At 45.0% G+C, this 22,368-nt stretch overlaps 1 protein-coding gene across 3 annotated transcripts in view; it reads left to right on the plus strand.

Moving 5' to 3' along the window:
• Positions 1–22,368, plus strand: part of MICU1 (mitochondrial calcium uptake 1) — a 116,983-nt gene that overhangs the window by 79,951 nt on the left and 14,664 nt on the right. For 2 of the 3 annotated variants that reach the window (XM_009325783.1, XM_009325784.1), the window contains 2 exons: positions 14,234–14,371; positions 20,508–20,616. In XM_009325783.1, coding sequence (XP_009324058.1) covers positions 14,234–14,371; positions 20,508–20,616 — 247 coding nt within the window. The remainder of the gene's footprint in view (positions 1–14,233; positions 14,372–20,507; positions 20,617–22,368) is intronic. The other variant, XM_009325785.1, reaches the window with a different exon arrangement.

The raw sequence follows: 22,368 nt of genomic DNA on the forward strand, positions 1-22,368 counted from the left end.
CTGTCATGGTTTAGCTGTGTCGTCTCACAAAGTTGTCCTTTACCTGCTGATCTGCTCACTGTCAGCTTCACTGCTGGCCTGGCCACCATGGGAACAATGATGGGGGATGTAACATTTTCCTTTTTTTCTTATGAATTCCTCCTTCTCTGCATCCTGTAATGGATTTTGTATACTTACATAGTTTTGTCAGTTCTATATCTAGTTCTATATTTATATCTTCTATATCTAGATCTCCTCCTTTAGTCCCCTACTTGCTTTCACTTCCTTCACATGGTCCCTACACATGAAAAGCCAAACCAGCACTTGTGAAGTTCTCTTTTTAATGGGGCAATTAATGGCAGGTACAACAATTGCTTGGGTTCTTTGTTAGTGATTTCCCGCCCTGGTTGCAGCGCTTACCTGAGGTGTCTGTCACTGTGGCATCTCTGATGAGCAAATGTATTAAGGAATGGTTTGAGTCACCTGGGGTGCGCCAGTGAGGCTGCGGTATAAGGTATTAAAAGATAGGCTTTGAAACCATTCAGTATGCCATGGGGAAGGGGGGGAGGATGGGCTGATCATTAAGTACAGAAAGCCTAAAGTACGCCTCACAGGTCCTCTGTTTATCCCAGAGGACGGGCGATTCAATGGGAAGGTGAGGTGGGGATGCAGCACTGGGAGGACCCAGGCTCAGCTTGAGAGCTCCTGCCCCGGGGAGCACAAGTGCCGTAGCTGGGTCATGAGCAGTGGGAGGGAAGCAGTCCAAGCCCCGGGGGTGGTGAAGGGCAAACAATGGCTGCTGTGAGAGGGAATAGGTAAAGCACAGAATTAGAGCAGGGAGAGGAATATTAATAAGCTGAAAATACAATTAAAAAGCAGCTGCTTTTTAGGCAACCAAAGAAAAACCCGGAGCAGCTTGGCTTTTACATTTGTGTTCTGGTGTGTTGCCTAGGAGCTTCTTCTCTGCTAAGAGAACAGACCAAACGTGCACTTACGGACTGCCTGTGCAGCTGCAGGATGGATGCTATGAAGCCAAGAGACATGGAAGACACAGTGGTGGAGGATCAGATCTGTTTACTGAGGGGAGACCTCCTGCGGTGATACTCTGCTACCCAGTTGTCCCTTTGTTCTATTACATACCAAATTCCACTGAACCTCTTTCTCTTGATCAATCCCAGCTGGCAGAGGCAGACTGGGAATGAAGGGGTCAGTGGATGGGATCTCTTGGAGAGCGTACCTGTCTCTATCCAAGTCTGAGAGCAGTCGCTCTGGGTCTGTGTCACTATTGCCATCCCCTGACTCTAGCTTCAAGGTATGTTGATAGCCAATAACCTTTAAACAGCAGCTCTGGAAGGGAAGAGGAACTCGACATTGAGGTTTTTTTCCCCCCCCAGAAGTCCTTACTAGAGTCAGGGATGGACAAAGCTATGATGGGTTTAGTGCCAAGGAGAGAGGAGTTATCAGGCTTATTCCCACAGATCTATATACTTCCTCTTCTGTGTTTAATGTGTTAGAAGTTTTAGGGAATAGAAATAAGGCTGATGACCATGACTTTGTGATGGATAGCCATGAAGGTGCTGTGGATGACAATTTTATGATGTCTCCATCCAGATCAAATGATCCAAATGGGATCATTTGACATGAATAGTTTCATGTCAGGGAACTCTGTAGTTAAGGAGTCACAGCCCAGCGTATATGTATGTAAGCTGGGAGTTTCTAGGCAGGCAGTTGAAATGATTCAGACAGCTCATCATGTTTTTGATGGCATTCAAAGCTTCTGGCAGCCTGCTTTTGTCTTGGTGTGTGAATGGAAAGGGTCACGTGAAGCTTTCAGGTTGACCGTACCATCTCAGTTAGGGTTTGGGGAAAAGCTGGCATTCAGTTTTTGTCCAGTGTCGGCCAAAGACTTGGTAAATATTCAGAGTGGGATGTTACTATGGAAAAAAAAATCTGGAAAACAGGAATAAGTTATGAGGCCGTGGCAAGGGCAGCTTAAAGGAAAGACAGAAGGGAGATATAACTGTCTCAGTCAACATGAGGAGTCTCTATAAAGAAGACTGAGGCAAGTAATTTTCATCGATCAGTAATGGCAGAGCAAGTAATGAAAGTCTTAAGTGTGCACCAGGGGAATTTTAGTTTAAATCCAAGGCAGGTTGAATTTCAGTCCCTTTTTTTTCATTAGGAAGGGAGAGTGCCACTGGGTGGGTGAGTGGTTGACTGTCACAGGTGCGGTACCAAAAGCTGTGCTTCGTGCCTCTACCGGAAGATGCCATAAACACTGTTCCTGACTAATTCTTCCCCAGTACAGGCTGCAAAAAGGAGAGGGGAAATCATCTGCACCAGCAAAATCAAACCCTTCCGGTGCCTCACTCTGAAAGACGGAGGAAGAGTCAGGTGTCAGCTGTGGGGTGGCTGGGGCGGGCTCAGGATCATAAGAGCACATCAAGTATCTGCATGTCAGCTGTGAAATGCTTGGTGAGACATCCTGGGAGTGCTAACCAGTGTGCTTCGGGGAGTGATGGGCGCACTGGCCCCTGGGCTCCACTTGAATCAACTCTGTACTCAGCCTACATGAGCACGGAAAGACTGTGTCTGGCTGTGCGGTCACCTTCAAGGTACCTGTTGGATTGAAATCGAGTAAAAGCACTCAGGCAGCCACTTCTTAAATTGTGTCTCAGCTGTAACCTGGGTCCGCTCCATCAGCAGTGACAAGCGAGCAGTTGCAGCACTACGACTGGCCCCGGCACACTGAGGTTAAGGCCAGTGGCACCGAGCAGGTACCCAGCGTCAAGCTGAGAACGTCCTGTGGTCAATAGACCAAAATAGTCAGTGATCCAGAAGTGTGCCAGCAAAGCTGGCGTGGGTGGGACAATATGTGTGCATCAAGGCGCTGTAGCTGCTTGTGAGCATTGCTGGGACATCCTTCAAATGCACAGGAGCAGCTTTGCCGTCTCCTCATTTGGGATGGGTGCTTAGTGGACTGATTAACACAACTGTCGCAATGCCTGGTGAGAAAACACCTGCTATGGTTTATGCTGTTGCTTTGCTTGTACTTGAACTAGGTGACTTAAATGTGGTTGATGCAGTGGCTCTGCAGGGGAAGCTGTTTGAGGATTTTATTGGAATTTCTATTTATTGCATCGTTAGTAGCAGTAGAGGGTTTTGCTCTGTAACAGCGGGCTCCTTTGGTTTATGAAGTGTCTGTGAATCCACTCCGGAGCTCCCGCAGTGCAGCGTGCTGAGCACTCTGTTCTTGCCGGCAGCAGAGCCTTTTGTAGGACCCCTGCAAATAAAATCCCAGGAGTGGTATTTTGATTAGTTACGTTGTCACAAGAGTGTGTGTGTAGGTTTGTATTGCCCAGTCCATAAAGCAGAAGGGATAAGCTAGTTAGCATAGATGCTTTTGTTCATGTGCACACGATTCAGTTAATTAAGAGCCAGGTAGTCCTGAAAGTTGATGGGCAAGAGGCTGGGGACGTCTGGGTGAACGTGTTGGGACTGCAGCCGTACGGCTGCGTTAGCTGGGTGATGTACCTGGGTGCATAAGCCCCAAACAGAGGAAGGCTTCAGACCAAGGGTAGTTCGTGCCCAGCAAGCTCAGCACACGCGCAGGATTTCGTGCTGGTGCTGGGTTTCTTGCTGTTAGCAAGGTGGAAAAGGCAGGAACTGTCTCGGAACCTTCTGCAGCTTTGTCTTGTTATTGCGGAGCTGTTGCTGAGGTGTTTGCAATGTCCCGGTTAGCTGACAAAAATCAAAGCAGACGTTTAGGGCTGCGTGTTTTCCATCTTCCTGTGGACCCTCAGGTACAGTGACTATGGGAGCGTGGGCAATGTGTTTTATTAATCACAGAAAAAACCGAAACATTTATCACCCAGTGGGCTTGCTGTGCTTCCTTGGGTGAGAATGTCAGCCAGCTTCTTAAGCATGACCCAAAATAAATACAAGTCGAGTCCTGCATGATAGCAGCATGCTAAAATCACTGGTTAGGAAGTTTCCAATGAGCAATTCTTGTAGCGGTTACCTGACTTCTGCCTCGTCCTTCTGCTGTATGAACAAATGTTTTAATCCTCTTGCTTTTTTTCCCCTTTCAAGCTCCAAAGACAGAGCTGTTCTACACCTCTACATGTTGCTGTCTGTGCTTCAGCTCCTGACTTTGCTTCTGTTGGTGCATTAAGGACGTGGGAGCAGGATGCAGGCACTCACTTTTCCCTGCTAGGCTGAATCAAACTGCTGCAAACTTATTCTTCTTGACAAATTGAGCGCCAAGGTCAAGCAGAAACAGCGTAAACTCTAACAGGCAGTAAGAGAGCTATGTTTCTTAATAAAATTGTGTTTATCAGTTCCATGGAGATTTTTGTGTTTTTCAGAGTAACAGTTTGGCTCTGGTACTTGTGGCTCTGCCATCCCGTGGGTATCCCTGCGGGGGACTGGGAACTCATACTGCTTCTGAACTTTGCTCTTTTGTCATTTGGTGAGCGTGTAGGATGGAAAAGCTGCCCTGTTCCTCGCGTCGAGGTAGCAGGAGCGTTGTCAAGGGCAGGAATGGCAGTAACAGAGCCGGGTCCGGAGAGCAGCAGTGGGAGGTGGCTGCTCAGCTCTTTCCCCTCTCCATCCCAGCAGTCAGGCAAGTGCTTCCCTTTAATTCCTCAGACGTGTCCTTTCCCCTTAGTATTACTGATTCTTCTCCTTTACATTTCCTTCCTTTCATTCCTCCACTGCATGAAATTTCAAAATGCAGATCTTTTCAGAGCTGGCAAGAAGTTATTTTGATTTGTGAGGATGAATTTCAGGTGCAGCCATCTTTACATAACCTTTTTAAATTGCTCATTAAAGCATAACAAGTCGCTGGTGATTGGAATTAATTTTTTCCCCTTGCAGGAAGCAGTGGCATGCCAAGGTCAATGAAACCTCAAAAGCATCTATCAAACACCTGGTCTGCTGGGATTGTGTTGCTGCTGACAGATGTACATTTTTAACCTGGCTGCTACATATTCACTTAAGCTGCTCTCAGAGAGTAGAGAGAAAGTGTGAGCGGGGAAAGTGTTCGGAAGATTGGATTTTTCTCGTGTGAAAATAGCTCCCTTTTCTTTCGTATGTTTTTCTTTTAAGATAAAGAGAAGCAAGCCGCTGCTGGTAGCATTGGGAGCATTTTTCTTGACCTGATCCAGCTGTACAACCCACGCTTGAGTCTAGGGAATCAGGTAGGGGAAGGAGTTAATGTGCAATTAAATAATTCGGATGCTCTGGCTAGTTTTACGAGGCTCAGAAGTGGTTTCCAAACCTGAGGACTTTGCGGTGCTGTCTGCCCGTCTCCAGTGGAGCAGGGACCGCCATCAGCAGTAGGCAGCGTGCCAGCTTGGCGCAGCCAGTGTTGCAGCACGCCGGGGCAGGAGCTGCTGCGGCGCTGCAGGCAGGGAGCCTCTCAGCCTGCTCCAGGCATCAGAGGTGGGTCGTGGTGGGTCGTGGTTTGCTTCTCTGTACGGGTTATCCAGCTCTGGACTGACTTTCTTGGGCAGCCCGGGTTTGCGCTGCCCAGCATTGCAGGGTGGTGCCCAGAGCAGCCTGTGCATGATGGTTCAGGCTGGGTTTGGCATTTACTCCTCCACATCCTTCCCGTTTGCATTTCTCCTGCTGTTGGTAGCTCTGATAATCTTCAGAGCTGCTTCTTCAACTGGTTTTTACCAAATAATGTAATTGGGCTTTGTTATCCCATCCAGTGGTTCTTTGCAGGCTGCCAGTGCAGTACGTCAGGCTGTATCTGGAGCAGGCTGGGTTTCACCTTGCAAAACCCAGTGTTTTAGATCCATGTGGGCTTGGAACCTTTTGGCATAATTAACAATAACAAAAAAAACCTATTTTTGAAACCTTGTGATTTTTCCAACTGAAAAATCTTTAGAAACTTTTGCATCGCTTTCTTTTTTTGGCAATAATTTGGTGCCTGTACAAACACTACAGCTTACTCCCAAATATATTTTTTTTTTTTTTCAGATGAAGGAGGTTTCTGGGGTTTAGGAAGATGTACAGTGTTTTCCCCCCTTTCTTTTTTTTCTTCCTCTGTCATAGTTGTATATGCAACTTGACAAGAGATCCTGGCAGCCTGCTTCTCCAGAACAGTAAACAGAGCCAGTGCTGCAGTAGTTTGCAGATAAATAATGTATTACAGCCTGTCAAATAAAGCTTTGAGCAAATACCAGTTTAAAGAGTCATATATTGTGAATCTGAATATTACCCTACAAATCATTATTTCCCAAACCTTTTTGATTCCTTATTACGCACAATGTGGCTGTCGGAACAGGTCACCTTTTTCAAGTACCCCTAAACCTGACAGAATTCGTATTAGCAAAATTTCTGCTATTGGTGTTTGTTTAGCCAGCATAAATAAGCTCAAAAATCATCCCTCAACACTTTTCTCTCCGTCCAAAAGTCCTTGTAGATTTTTTTTTCTCTCTCTCAATTGGAAATAAGAAGTGGCGCACACATTTATTTTTTAGATGCTTGCTTTGAGATTTTAGGGAATACATAGTTTGTTTGATTGGTTTTTAGGAGAAGCCTTCCTAGAAATTTAAGAGCCTGTTAAAATATAGCTAGGTATTTTGCTAATATAAGTGTTTAAAGAGGATAGAAATTATATTGCTGGGATGCCTGGTTGCATTTAGTCTGAATTTCAAGAATATCTACATCAAATTTACAGATGATAGGTTTAGGAGTATTTCTGAAAACTGAAAATCTAATACATTGAAGATGCTGATTCTTGCATAGCAGGAGTACTATGCTTCGTGGTATTTTGTGTTTAATATCCCTTTTAAAACTGTGATGTGACCATGTTTCATATTCTTTTCTGGTGTTTATAGACTAGCAAGGCCATGCAGTAACTCTCGGATGAGCCCGTGCACTGATAGGTATGGGCATAATTGCAGAAAAAGCAGTGCAGAGTATCGCTTTGTCCGTGCAGCTCCGCAGTTGGTATCCCAGTCGCGGGATAAGTCCGGGGAATACAGATTGAAGTCCCAAAGCACAGACTGAGCTGACTTCCCCATCCTGTTGCCCCAGGGCTGCTGGAAGAGTTGCACCGTAGAGGTAGTCGGCAAACAGCGTGGGAGGTGCTGCTACCTTTTCTGTCGCTGTTGCTTTAGGAAAAGTCCGAGCTGTGTTTTCATCGTGCTGCATCGTGTTACAGCTGGGTGTTTCCCTCTCGCGTCGATGGGCTTCGAGGCTCTTGCTGGTTTTGGTGGATCTTAAGTGCCGTTTGAACCTAATGCCGACTGCAGCCACTGGAAGGGTGTGATGGTTATTTTAAAAATCTTCTTCAGCAAACAACGCAAGCAAAACAAAATAAGCCACCATTCAGCGTACAGACCAAAAATGCGATGCCAGGTTAGGAAGGAGAAGAAATCCTACTTCTCAAGTGTGAGTTTTTTACATCCATTTGTGGTTGTACAGCGATGTTAAGCCCTCTGTGAGGGTTTTGGTGCCCTGGCATCCCTCCCCGGGCAATTGCAGAGCTGGTGTTGCTCTCTTGGGCATAGTTCACTCTGGTGGCAGCAATGACAATACACTGCTCCTTGGTTTTTCTTTTTAAGCAGTTTTTTTATACTTGCAATTTGTGAGTAGGCAGGGTTTCAGCACTGGGGTTTTAGGTAGACATTTCCTATATTAATGCTATTGGTTATGACAAATTTAATGAGGAGGTAGGAGAGTCAGCTGGAACGAGAAGTCTTTTCCTGAGGAGTGTCTGGTACCCACGCTTGACCTTTTTCTAAATGAGGGAGGTCCTGGGGGCAAGTTGAAATTTCATCTTACATTTTCTTTCCAAAACACGGCCGTGTCTTGGCGAAAGCCACGTGTCCCGCTGCACCGAGCCTGAACTGGAAGGGGTAATTCAGCCCTTACCCCGCGACGAGAGGAAATGGCCTCAAGTTGCGCCAAGGGAGGTTTAGATTGGATGTAAGGAAAAATTTCTTTACTGAAAGAGTAGTTAAACATTGGAACAGGCTGCCCAGGGAAGTGGTTGAGTCACCATCCCTGGAAGTATTTAAAAGGCGGGTAGATGAGGCGCTTAGGGACATGGTTTAGTGGGCATGGTGTTGTTGGGTTGATGGTTGGACTCGATGATCTTGGAGGTCTCTTCCAACCTTTAATGATTCTATGATTCTATGACGCTATGACGTATGACGTGCCAGGGCTGCAGGTCTGTGCTCACAGAGACACGATGCTGTTTGTACCCTAAACCTTTGGTTTAAATGACATTTCCTGGTTTCCCTGTTGTTTTTCAGATTGGAAAAGTCTACATTTACGAGGTGGATGGTGCAGGTCCGTGGTGGCATTTGCGATGCCCCATCTCCACAGTTAAGGAGGACCCAGAGGAGGTCCTCCTGCCTGTGCCTGATGGCTCCGTAGCTATCAGAGCTGCTTCATTTCCCAGCAATGAGCCTTGCAGCTGGTGGTGGCAGAAGGAGAGATGAAAGGAAACCAATGTCTGTGTTTAAGAAGTTCCAGCGGTTATTTTGAATGAAGGTATTTCTCGTGGTGGTGTCTCTGAATTGGTTCAGGCTGGATGCTTCTCGGAAGCTGTCATTTGATTTCCCACAGGAGAAAGTGGATTGAGTTAGTGGGGGAAAAAAATAGTGAAGTCTGGAAGCAGAGGGATTATGGGTCTGCTGTTTTATGGTGGATCCTTGTATTACCTTTCTATAAAGTTATGCAATTAAGGGGATATGGAAGCAAAGAAAATTGTCTGTCTATTTGCCTTCTGCTCTCCTCATGTGATGAAGCCTTTCCATGCATCGAAGAAAAGAGAGTAGGGTTATTTATTCAGACAGAAAGCTAAGCTAAAAGGAAGCTTACCCACATTTCAGCTTATAGAGGAACACAAAGATGTTCATCCTGTCTGATGGGTTTGCGTTTTTTTGGGGGGGCGGGGAGTATTTAACACATGTTTAAGATTATGGGTAGTCTAAATGGTTGTAGAAAGTATCCTAATGTGGTATATGAACTGGCTACTGGGACTGGGCTAGCGAAGCTGGGTCAGGTTGACAGTGGGAGAGTGAAGTGCTGTGCCCCATTTCTCCTGCCTTCTTACCCTCCCATAAACGCCTTTGATTTCCTTGCATGTCACGGTGGTTTTTAATGAATTTCAAAATACTGCCTATTATATTTTAGGCTAATTTCTTCAGCATCTTGGGCATCCTGGCTTGCGGGAAGAACACTGGAGAGCGTTGTATTTCATTATTTACTGTATCTTTGCCGGTGTGCGGTTGCAGAATCCGCTGCTGGCACCAAGTGGCTGCGGGTGGAAGCTGCTCTGGAGGTGTTGGACTTGCCGGCCATCTGTGTTGCATATGTAGATTTTGGAGCTGCAGTTTGGAGGAGGGTAGGACCCCACTGTTCCCTCCCCAGTTTCCCCAATGGTGGGTGTCATGCGTGGGAGCTGCTCCGTCCTGTGCCAGCTGGTGCCCTGCGATGCTGGCTGAGCAATTGCCTTGGCTGTGCTTTTCCTTTCTTTAAGATAAATGAAAGGGAAGAAGGCTGTTGGAGGACTTGTTTGCTTGTAATAAATCTCAGCGTGCTCTGCTCTGCATCCTATCCTTGTGGGGTTTGGTTTTTTACACACGCTCACCCCCCAAGTGACTGGAAAAATAACCTGTACGGTAATGTCACATGCATGAAGGCAAAGGATCGTGATTACCTGGGAAAGGATGCTATTTTTCCTGCCTTTTCAAATACTTGGGGGATTTTAACACTTAACACTGTTCACAGACTGTGTATTGAGTACTGAAAGAAAAATTACTGTAGGCTTTGCACCCTTCTACATTTTCAAGTGGAGACGACAGGCGAGCTGTGTTCAGTTGGCCAGAAGACATTCAAGAAGGCAGGAGAGCACGGATGTGATACCTCTGCTCCCAGACAGGGAGGTGGGAAAGGGGGTTTCAGGGGTAGCTGTTTTGGTTTGTTTTTTTTTTTAAAGCTGAAATCAAGGTTTTTCCACTCACAAATCATTTGAAGCCAAGTTTCTTTATGAATAAACACGATTGCTAACATATCAGAAAAAAATAGGCAGCATTCTCTCACCAAAATTTTTCTTTTTCTGCGTCATCTTTAAATGACATCCCCCGCTCATCCCTTCTGTAATTAATTTAAATGTATTTGACACTAGCTTGGAGGCAAGTTTTGAACTTTCTTTACCCCTCACCATGATTTCGTTGCTTTTCCTCAGTTCAGTGGTGATCATACTTGAATTTGGAAACTGGTTGTTGACTAGCTCTCGCTTGCCAGCCCTTTTCTAGGCTGGCCTTTGCAATGAACACCGCGGTGTGCCTGTGTATGGGAGAGCGTAATGCTTGGCTGCCAGGAATTGACTTTGGGCATCTGTGAGTGTTTTGGTTTAGTGTTAGAGGTGTTCATTTTAAAGTGAGGTAAACCCAGAATAAGAAGCATTAGTTCCATGGTTTTCAGGCTTTTCTATTTCTTGTGAATCATATTTGTATGGTGTTTTGACTCATCACTGCACCTGATGACCACCTGCAGAAATTAAAAGTTGGAACCAGTTTTGGAGCCCACAGGGAGGGGGAGTGAGTTGGTTTATTCACAGGGTCTCAGGATGATTTTGTACTTTAAAGAGATTTGTATAAATAAGGTATTTTAGTTCCTTCATCTCAGATTTGTTTTGTCTTTATTTCGTCCTTTAACACAATGTCCCAACTGTGCGATAAATGAAAAGACTAAAGCTCTTCCGTCTCATGCAGTGGGTCTGCTGCAGGTGAGGCTCTTGCTACTGCTGTGATCAAGACTCAGACTGTGGTAATAGGATGGGCGCTTTACTGCATTTTTAATAATTTTTGCAAGACTCCAAAAATATTGCAAGCATCAGCATGTTAATTGCGCTCCTCGTTTCGATACTGCTGCTCAGAGCTGGTGAGATCCTCGTACTTCAATATCGGAGTTATTTTTAACAGATGCTGTAGAAAGGTTTGCCTCCAGAAGGGCTTTCCCCACTTGCCTTGGCTCGTGTCTTTGACAGCCGATGCAATAGCATTTGTTGATTTTTATTTTCCCTGTAGTACAGAAGAATCCCCGGTGTTTGGTCTAGACCGCATTGCCCAAACCCAGAGTTTGCATGTTTTGCTACACCTCTGTCCATCCTTTCCTTGTGTGAGTGATGGTGGAAAGTGTGCCAATAATACCTGCCAGGAAACTTTTGGGCCAGTACACTTCGTTTTTGTAACGTAAAAGGATTAGTGGGTGCCAGGTGGCATCAGGCATCTCTTGGGCGAAAAATTTGTCATGTGCCTCTTTAGACATATCGGTCCAGCTGCAGCTTCCCACCAAGGAAATCTCTAAAACCCCGAGGACCAGAAGCTGAGAAGGTGAATCACAGGAGGAATAAACATTTTTCCCCATTGCTTATTCTCTAGCTATAAATGTTTAGTAACAGGTGCCACTAAATAAGATACCTTAGTTTATCAGTTTTCAGTAGTGACATTTGAGATGCAGAAGTTAATTTGCATTGAATTTTACAAGTAATCCTGCTTAAAGCATGCTTGTCTGCCTTTCTCCCAGCTGCATGGCTGCAAACATTGACTGGCAATTACAGGGTTATTCTTAATGTACTAACTTTGCCCAGGTAATCCTTAAACCATAGGTGTGTTTCATCATCTCTTATTTGGGAAAGCCCGAGCAAGGGGAGCTGAAGGGCTTGCTGAGACCCTCTGCAGCAGCAGTGGGCCAGTTGCTTTGAACATCTCAGGGTCACAGTTGAAAATGGGAAAGAAAGAAGAAAGCTGGCCTGAAATGATGTGTTTCATCATTGTGCTCCTGTTAAGACTTCTTCAGCATGGTGTATGGAGAAGAATCCTGCTTTCTTACCTTAAAGTTGGCACCAGAGGGCTTTGTATGAGACACGTCAGGAGAAAATGAAGATGAAAAGGTGTTTTTTTTTAATTTTTCTGGTCTCTTGCATCCAGTAGTGCAAATCTGACCACTATCTCAGTGCCTAGTTACAAAAAAACCTGAGGAGTTGGCCCTTTTTTATTTCTCTGTCTGCAAGACTGCAGGGAGCTGTGCTGCTTGTGTTACCCCGTGGAGCTGCACAATGCCTGCTCCTTAAGGCAGGGAGGGGGAGAGGATCGGTGGGCATTTAGATGCTGACTCAACACTTCTCAACATGTTTCTAAGCAACCTCTAAGCACCACTTACGAGGCTGATTTGAGATATTCGGACCTGTTTCTTATCCTTTAATAAAAGATGCTATCTCATGCTCTGCTAAAACTTGGGATATTTGAAGGTGGTTGGTAGAAAAACACTGGTTTGTGTCTTTTGAGCTGAAATTAGGAATATTATAGTGGAAGAAAGTATCGGTGCTGCTTTTGAAACAGTACTGACTGCGAATTTTTCTGTCTCTTGGGTATTGTAAAACTTCTTTGCATTCTTCAAACATGGCAGAAAGGACTACCTCTGCTTTTTAATGAAGAACACATACTTTTTCTCCAAAGGAGTTTTCCCTCTCCTTTCCCCAGCACACGAGTAGAGGAGAGGCCGGTGTTTTGCGTCGTGAGTAAACCCCAACGTCTGTATCAGATGACAGTAAGAAGTGCCATCTTTTTTTCCTAAATACTGCGTGGGCCACTCAAGCACAAGGTGCTAAGAAGCAGAATTTGTCCGGTTGGGAGCTGCCTCTCGCCAGTGTAGTCTGTCCAAACCCCTCCAGCCCTGGCGTTTCATGCATTTCAAATGCAGTAGGAATCACTTGGTGTCCCACTAGGAAAAGCAGCAAAAGACTGGCTGGTCTGCAAATAACTAAAAAATATTTACCCCCAACTTGGCATTAGCATAGAAATTGTAATAGCTTGTTTGCAAGCAGCCTAGTTGTTACATAGTGTAGCTGAAGAGCGTATATATTAAAAGTGTATATAGCCAGTCATGTCTGGAGCCCTGCCTACACACGGATGGAGAGCAAGGCTGGTGGATCTGCCAGCTTTCATCTCCCCACCTTGATCTCGGTCGGGTGCCTTGCTGGCTTTTGTGTTAGCTGTGTAATTAGGCACAGAAGAGCAGTTGAGGCAGAAATAGTTAACTCACCGAGCAATATAATATCAAGTCAGTGGTACTGAGTTGTTCCATAGGAGTTTAAAAATTAATTTTGTTGTTAAATGTCATCTGGCTTGTGATCAGCTGTAGTGTAGGTCATATGTTTTCTGATAAATTTGAAGGAAATCAAATAAGGGATCCTGAATGCTGAGATCTATGAAACTGAAGTTGGTTGAAGTCTAACGTTAATGTTTCTAGGGCCACAAAGAGGCGGGGGGGAGGGAAGGAAAAGATGAAATCTGCATTATTCATCTAAGCAGAGACGTGGTGCTCAAACTCAGTACCTTCCCAAGTCAGGAGAATTGCCCTTCCCTTCTCCCTGCAGCGAAAGCCAGGAGAACATAAACTAGTGCTGGAGAGATGAATTAATGGAGAAGACCCTTCTCTGCTGAAGGGCTTGTTGGAGGTTCTACAGGGGCCTCACAGCAGTGTTTGTAAGGGTCTTGAAGGGGCTTGGGACAAGGAGAACTTTCTGGGACTGGGGAAGGTGAGGTCTGGAAACCTCCATAAACCTTCCCTTGCTGAATTCACCTCTATGGGGCTTGGAGCAGAGAAGAACTACAATGATGATAAGTTTTTTGCAAGATTTTTCTTCCCTGGTTTATACACCACCAGCCCCCTTTATAGCAATTATGGAACCGCTCCTACAAATACTTCTTTTGAAGCACACACTTGCATGTTAGCTCAGTCCTGCGCAGATTTTTGATCAATCAGAAAATGTCACTGCAGCAGCCAAATTCTTTGGATGCTTATTCAGATGTCCAAGCTGGAAGTGCCTGTGAAGAACACCTTAGTATTTGTTCTTGCTTTTCACCCCTTTGGAGACCTGTGGACACTAGCTAGGTTTCAAGTTGAAGTAATCATCCTGCCTTTTCAAGTTCAGTTCTACAAATGCTGTCCTCCTGCAAGATAAAACTAGGAGGGCGAGATACCAAGACTTCTTCCAGAGGTTGTCCAAGGAATAGCACATAGGGAAAATGTTGACATATTATTGATGGAGGCAGTCTTGGGGGAAACGAATATTCAAATGCGTTAGGATTTCTCCTTCAGCAGTGCTTCCTGCAATGTTCATCTTTTCTCACAGTGCCTTTTTACACCCTTCCCCTGGACAGAGCTTTCTGCTGCACAGCCTTGTTTTCATCTCCCCTTTTTTTTTTTCCCCCCCTTCCAGTTTGAGCGGCATGACCCGGTGGAGGGCCGGATCACGGAGCGGCAGTTCGGCAGCATGCTGCTGGCGTACAGTGGGGTGCAGTCCAAGAAGCTCACTGTCATGCTGAAGCAGCTCAAGAAGCACTTCCAAGATGGAGAGGTCAGTGGCGCCGGTGGCAAATTCGGGAAGTTGCGGTGGGGGCAGCCGTCCCGCACTGTGCTGAGAAATGAGTAAGCAGTCTCTATCTTCTTAAGAAAAGCACCCACACCTTGTTAAGCAGTGTGGGGAGACATGCTGACTTTGCAGATGATAAATACTTTGCCAGCAGCAGGGAGATGGGAGAGGTGGGAGTGCAGTGGTCAATGTTCACATCAGGGTGTAGGCTTGTCCCTGTTAAAATGGATGCTGTAATCTTCAAAATTTAAATTCGCTGAACGGCACTCTGGGTCTGGAGCCAGAATAAACATTGAAGACGTGTTCCTAGTTACTGGCTTGACCTTGGATTAATTAGCTGCTGTGACTGGGCAGCTTATTAATTAGTTATGAACTTATGTGAAAAATTATTTTAATTACTCATGATTTAGAGAGGAATAAGGTTGCAGATCCTACACTTGTAAATTTAGTGAGAGACCTTGGAATAAGACATCCGTACCGAAAGGACGTGCTTTATCAGTAAGGCAAGTACGGGCTGCTAAATTACTTCAGTATTAGAATTTCACGTCTGCTTCTATAAAGATGGATTGTTCTTTTATTAACTAGGTTATAAGCAAGCGATGCGTCAAAATGAGAATGGATGGAAAGTCTTTGGCTGTGGATTGGGTTGGTCTGACTGTTTTAGAGCTGCTTCCTCCTGGCATCAGAACTGGCGTTTATTTCTTAACTGGTTTAGATGCAAAGTATGTTATAAAACACAAGTGTTGGCCGGGGTCTAGTCCTTTTTTGTCCCTTTTTGGTGCCTTAACTGGACTCCTGTGATGTGCAGGAATCCTCAGTTCATGTGAAGCCATGCCAGTGACGTTTTTCCCCCATTTTCTCCCTCTTTCACTGGTGCTGGAGGAGAATTTCGGTGTACTGAAGCAGTGGAGCACGTAGACTAATAGGTCTCTATTAACTGCAAATAATGCCAAAAAACTAAAAACTGGAGGAAACTGTAAGTGAACCAAAAGGCCATGCTCAGAGTTGTGTTCCTGCCGGAGGAGCTGTGGTACCTGCAGCTTCTCGTGGCCTCGGGGTGCCAGAAAGAGCGTATTTTTGCAGATTCTTTCATGTTTTGTAGGAAAATAGGCTCAATATTTAATAGGCTGTTATCAATAGATGGTGTCAACATGTCACCGGAGCTGAGACATGTTGCTTGTTAATATTTGGAAATCTCACTTCTCAAGTTTGCTGTCTCTGGCTTAAATAAGACCATTGATGTTTCCAAGGTAGTGTCCGTTTATTTGATCTTTGAGCGAAACGCTACAGATTCGGCTTTTCCAATACCTCTGCTCCTCTTGAGTTTTAACAGGAATCATTTGATTTCTTGTGGAAAAAATACTTAACTGTGATGTGTCTAACAGAAATATCAGCTCTGATGTTAATGTTCCCAAACTGTCAATTCTTTTGCTGTGATTTGGGTTTTCTTTAATACACACACACACTTATTGAACAGTGGCTGGGTGTATGAGAAATTAGGCAGAGGGAGTTATTTTGGAAGGTTTCTTACAGAAGATGTTTTCTTCCTTTCATGTGTAAGCCAAGACCCTGACATCTGTGGCAGAGGAAGAACTTTTTGTTTTTACCTTATTCCTCATCCCCAAATCAGCCAGACTGTGTTTCTGTTTGTAGATAACTGGATTGAGGGTAAGTCTTTTTCTGTCTTTAGTCCAAGCACTTTCAAGGAGAGAAATTGAGGAATAGGACAAAAAATGACATTTGGAAGAAACAGAATTGGTGGAAAACACATGATTCCTTAGACTGGAGGGAATGAAAGACCCAAAATCCTAAAATGAGATGGCCTCTCTCTTAATAAGTACAAGATGTGTAATGGCTCGAGGAGATGTAAAGGACGCAAGAAGTGCCAACTGCTTTGCAGTGGAGGCAGATAAGCCTTTTTTGCAGCCAGGGCAGCTCAGTCAGTGCTTATGCAGAGCTAGAGAAATCAGGCACTGAAATCCTCCACTTCAGCAGGTTTTACTTCACGGAGAATCCAGCCTCGTGCCTGACTTTGCATTGTCTTTTATATAAGAGAACCTTTTCTTGAAAGTTTGTGGGTTTCTTTTTCCCCCTGGGGTATTTTAGAAGACCATATCCCTTTCAGATTTGTGTGCAGCGCTTTGTATCTAAATACACTTATGTACTTTTATTGGATCACCCTGGTGCAGCTGTCAGTGTTTTTATGTCACTTAAATTTCCCCATCTCTTTAGAAACAGGACTGCTGTGGCCAGAATCATATTAACCGTCTTTCGAGCTTTCTGGATAACTTATTCAGGGATGCGCTTGCAAAGTTTTCTTTGTAAATGAATGGAGTATTAAGCCAGAGAGTGTTCTCCTACTTGAAACTGCATAAGCTCGACGCTGGCATTGCTTCTTCCTCTGTGTTTGTAACCCAGACATCTGCAGAGCAAGCAGCTGTTTTGGTCGGGCTCTGCTTTACTCCCATCGTATAAAAAGGGAGCGGAGTCGGTGCTATCCACTGCTCTCCCTTCTGCTCCCAGACCTCAAAGAGACATTAAAGCTGCCCAGTCACTTCATTTACCCTGCAATACCTTCCAGTCGCTGAACACCTTGTAGGTCAGAGAGGTTTATGATGCAAACATGTTTTGCAGGAAGAATTTTTCCCCAAATCCCTTCTTTACACACTTCACTAGCCTACTCTCACAGCAGCCTAGTATCATCTGCACAGTTTACTAACCTACTGTAACTCCCCTCTACACCGAAAGCAGTAGGGGCTTTGACTTGCTATTGCTTTCCAAAGAAAGTGGGAGTAAAATAATTTTAATAGTGTGGTGCTGGGAGAGGAATGGCAGTAATTGTACCAAATGTACCCGGCAAGCTTTACCTTGGAAATGCAATTTACCTTGTGAGTGCTTTCTTATGAAATCTGCCAAACATTATCTTCATTGTCTGATGCAATTAACTTTTCTGCACAAGACAACCCTGGCAGCCTCCAAAACGTTAAAGCTCTGGTTTTAATCTAACCTTCAGCCATTTTCCAACATCGTTATTCTACATTCCAATGTATTAATTGATAATCTGCTTTCATTTTTATTTTTCTTGAGGAAAAACACTATCTGGCCCTGGGTACGTGAACTCCTCTGCATGTTCAGCGAAGCTGCCATGCTCTTTGTTTAAAATTGCCTATGACCCTCCCCCTCAAGTTACACTTAGACAGCTGCTTTTCTCCTAGTAAAAAGGACTTGAGTCGTCGGTAGTATTTACAAGCAAGGTATTTGGTTTATGTCTCCCTAACTGCTAGAAAACCAAAATGACTCTTCAGAAACTAGCGATTCAGGTCATCTTCTACACGTGCTTGGGGGGCTGTGTAGCATATTTTTCTGTTAAGATGGCAGAGGGTGGGAGCGAGATGTAATTCTCCCCAGCTGAAACCTGGGTTCCCAGGTGAAAAGCCCTAACTCTTGCAGAAGGTGTTTGAGCTGTTGTAAGATGCATGTTGCAAGCAGATATGCACTTCTGGAGTCTGCCTGCTTATGTATTGCTAGTGTTACTTAAATGATGAAAGGATTCAGGCTTATGAATCAACAGCTAGATCTACAAATGCTTTGAAAGAAGTGATCATCCAGATCCCATAATCGCTACCCTAGTGCTCTCCAGATATGCAATTTGTTGTGATTGCAAATTAACACAAGCCTCTATTATATAGTGGAAACATCTATTGGTCTTTCAATGGAGATGTGAATAACTTAGGAAGAGCCGAGCAGCACTGACAAACACATTGACGGGGAATAGATAAAAATTCCCATGCTCAGACTTCTGACTGATGAAGGTGATCATTCATCTGTCAGCTTGTCAGTGCAAGCCTGAGGCTGTCCCAGTCTCTGATTTTGGTAGCTGGAAAGGAGTTAATGCTGATGCCAACCTCAACTATAGGATTCATCAATAAAATACTAGATTTCATAATACTGATGGCATTTTTGCTACAGAGATTCAGTATCTCTGTCCACATTGAAAGCCCAGATTTGTAGGATACCCCCATATGTCATTGGTTTTGCTTTTTCAGCTGGTGAAAGGGCCACAAGTTTACGTCTGTAAGCATGTAAACCTTCCCTGTTACCCACTGAAGCAATAGCAACTGCAGTGTTGGTACTAAGCAAGGGGCTGTTTTGCACAGACAGGCCAATGTTTGGCCTTGACATCTGCCATTTCGTCGTGGAAAATTCCAGGAAAATGCAAAATTAGAATAGCTGCTGGGATGCCTTGTGGCCGCTACCGCAAACCTCACATGTCCCAAACAGAGCAGCTAAACCACAGCACAGTGTCTTCTGCTGGCCTGAAAGTGGCCGCACACCTCCTGGTTCCTGCAGGCTTTCCACATTTTTAGTGCTTTGCTCCCAGGCAGGAGCATGTCAGTCAGGAAACGCATAGCAGGGAGGCATCCGGACAGGTGTCTGAATTACAAAGATCTTTTCTCCTCTAGATCTGTTGTACAAAACAGAGGAATCTTTGCAGTACTTCCTGCAGAAGTACCTGATTTATTTGATTTTTTTGCTAGGACGGTGTTTTATTTAATTCTGCTGTACATCTTTTAGCATGCCACTTGGGAAGCGGAGCAGGTATACATTTCAAGAAAGCTTCCTGTACAGTAACTGGGGATTTTTTCAGATCCGTTGTCCGTGTGTGCATTTTGCTATCTCATCCTTTTTGGTCTGGATCCATGAATCCAGGGCTGACAAAGCCTGCTGTTGGATTTATGGGTGTGCACGCTGTGCAACATACATCAGCGGTGTATTGCCACATACTCAGTTACAGCAACGATAGGAACAAGCTGCAAATTTTCTGTAATTCTTCTGCTTACAATTCTAGAGGCACCATGTCTGTGTGAGAAGATCATAAAAAATGTGCTTTTTCTTTCAAAAAAAGATAGGTGGCTTCTTCCCTGATTAGAATGGAAGAGTTTGAACAGGGTTACAAGAGATCATATAAATTTGTATTTGACAGCACCCGCTGAACATTTGCTCTTCCATCCAGACCATGAAACCGTGCCGTGTTATGCAGTTGGGATTTTTAGTATCTTGCTATATCAGTCTGTTGTGCTAAACAGGACAGGAGGAGCCTGAACCTGAACTCCTCTTGACAAGCTGATTTATCTCTTCCAGAGAGGAAAGCCGAGTGGTTATTACTGTGGTGATGATTTACCCCCTCCATTGGCTCCAGGCTGTGGCCATGGTGGGGGAGTTTGGAGGCTGCAGCTCTTGTCTCAGCACTCGTGCTGGTGCTAAACGGATTGATAAAATCGGGTGTTGTGTAGTGTTGGGTGGGGGTCCCAAAGCTGCGCTCGTCGGCAGCGGCTCTCTCAGCGGGCTCCTTGCCAGTCGGATTGGTGCAGAGAGGAGCATGTCGCTTATCCCCTGCCTGCCCATCAGCTGTGCTGTGCTGCAGCGGTGCCAGCGCTGAGGGATCTCAGGATGCATTTCCATGACTATCCGAGTGCGTGGCTGTCAGCGCCCACTGAGCACACGTTCACCCATCCCAGGGCAAGCCAAGCCCTGGGCAACTGTGCTAGTAAGTAGAGCAGACAGCGATCCAGCCCCGCAGCCATCCTGCCACCAGCAGCAAAGCTAACTGGGGCACATCTATATGTGCTGTGGTTCGCAGTGTCACCTTCTGCAACACTGCGTAAGACATGGATCCCCCCAGGCATCCCTGAATCTCTTGGGAGAGACCATGTAGCGCTTGAACTATTTCATTATTGTCATTGCAAGTGTGCAGCCTTGAAAAAAATATACAAATAAAACTGCTTGCAGCGGTCTCCTGCATCCCAACCACAGGCTTATGGTGTGTCCGCTCTTCTGGGTGAGAACTGGCTGCGGAGCAAGGGCCGGAGAAATGCTTTTCGGTCTCTGCCACCGCTGACCGTGCATGGGGAAGTCCCTTCCCATCGCACGACTGGTGGGGCCAGGAGGGGAGCAGAGGTGGTTAACAAAAGTACAGGTCGCAACCTATATCTGCAGGTGCCAAGGTAGGAGTGTTTTGAGTGTGCAGATGATGCTGATGAGTCACTTTGTTGTTTGTAATCCAGGTAGTGTCACAATCGCTTTTTCCCATCACTGTAAGACCGTCTTTTCTCTGTCCTAGGGGCTGACGTTTGAGGAGGTGGAGAGCTTCTTCACTTTTCTGAAGAACATAAATGACGTGGACACAGCTTTGAGCTTCTACCACATGGCTGGAGCTTCGCTTGATAAAGGTATTAAAACTTGCAAGATGGACAGGCACTGAAAGCTTGAGGGAGCGCGATTCATGCTGTATCTTTGAAGTTGGGAAGATGTTGAATGAGCCCAGGCTGAAAACGTACCGAAATCGCAGTTCCTCCCTGTAATGAGAGCTTTAACTTGTTACGTCCATGGATAAAGAGGGATTTCAGGTTTTATACTTCCCCAGCTGTAGACACAGAGTGGGAAAAAAAGGCTGAAATATATAGCCTGAATAGATTAGGAAGCGGTAATTTCATGGTGACTGATTAGTAAGTGGTGATATCATGGTGGTATCTTCAGCAGGCCCATTCAGGCCTGATGCGTGCAGAGGCAAGATGACCTAGTGAGTGTATCACAGGCTCTGGGACCAGAGCACAGGCACACCAGTGTTTCTTCTTCATCCATGTCTTCTGGAGTGAGGTGTTTTCTCCTTTCACGAAGTACTTGAAAAATTATTGTTGGCGAAGACAAGCGGTATTATAAGAAGTATTCTTGCAAATTCTATCTTCTGTAGAGGTCTCTCTTATGCGGCAGAGGCACTAACCAGCAGTGGAGCTGGTGGTAGGAACGTTTCGACCCTTGTTTTGTTTCAGCTTTGCTCAAAAAATGGGAGGCTTTGCTTAGAAATAAGAGCTGTGTGGCCAGATGCTGCATTTCTGATCTGAAATCCAAGTAATGGCAAGCACCTTTGGAGCTCCCAGGCACACTGGAGGGAAGGAAGGGGAGCACTGGAACCCCACTGAGGTCCCAGACTGAGCATTAAAGTCTGTCCAGAGGAGGCTCTCTTCAGATAACCCACAGTCCAGAGACTGCGCGTGGCTGGAGGAGCTGGCTGAATAAACTTCAGAGCTGGTGTTTCCTGGGGAGCTTGGTAATAGTGTCATTTATTGATCAGACCAATCCATATCCTTCATCTCATTGTGTTTTTCCTTTTCTGAGCTAATCCATATCAGGTATCTTCTCAGATCTGACACACCGATTTAAAAAAAAAAAAAAAAAAAAAGAAAAAATACCATACATTTTAAAGAAAAAAAGTCCAACTCTCTGCTGCCAGGATTTGTCACAAGTGTGTGCTTTTCTTTTCTAGATTTTTTTTGCGGTTTTTTTTTAAAAACACTCAGTCTGGGAATATGAAAAAAAAAATGGCACTCATTAAAAGTTTTTTAGGCAAAGTGGAAACTCTTGTCTACTAGAAAGTTAAAGCTGATGTATTTAGGCCGCTGCAAAATTAAATGTTTCAGAAGTCAGCTATTCTTCCAGCCACTGCTGTTGTGGAAATGTTAAGACATTAATAGGGTTTTGGGCAGTGGAATTACAAAGGTAGTCAAATGTGTCACACCTCTTCTTGTGCGTGTCAACAGCCCTCCTCGTCTTTGATTTTTTGGGGGAGATCATCTGTACTCTTTGTTTTAGATCACTGTTATCTTAAGACTTCAAGTTAAAAGAACTTGATAGGATTTTCTTTCATTTAAAAGTAAAAACCATGAAGTACAGATGTGCTGCTGCTGCGCAGAGCCCTTTCTGCAGCGTCCCACAAGGAGGTAATAGCCCAGTGAATCCGGTTCTGCAGCGCCACAAGGAGGTAATAGCCCAGTGAATCCGGTTTACTCAGTGTCTACAGTAAAACAGCAATTGCCCAGTCATGCAATATGTGTTTGTGGAGTATTTAGGTCCGTGCACAGCTGGTAAATCAGTGTGTGATTATGTGTGATTAACGAGCTTGTGCTGGAGCCACAGCCATTGCG

Source organism: Pygoscelis adeliae, unplaced genomic scaffold, assembly GCF_000699105.1.
Source record: "Pygoscelis adeliae isolate BGI_AS28 unplaced genomic scaffold, ASM69910v1 Scaffold4, whole genome shotgun sequence".
NCBI lineage: Eukaryota > Metazoa > Chordata > Aves > Sphenisciformes > Spheniscidae > Pygoscelis > Pygoscelis adeliae.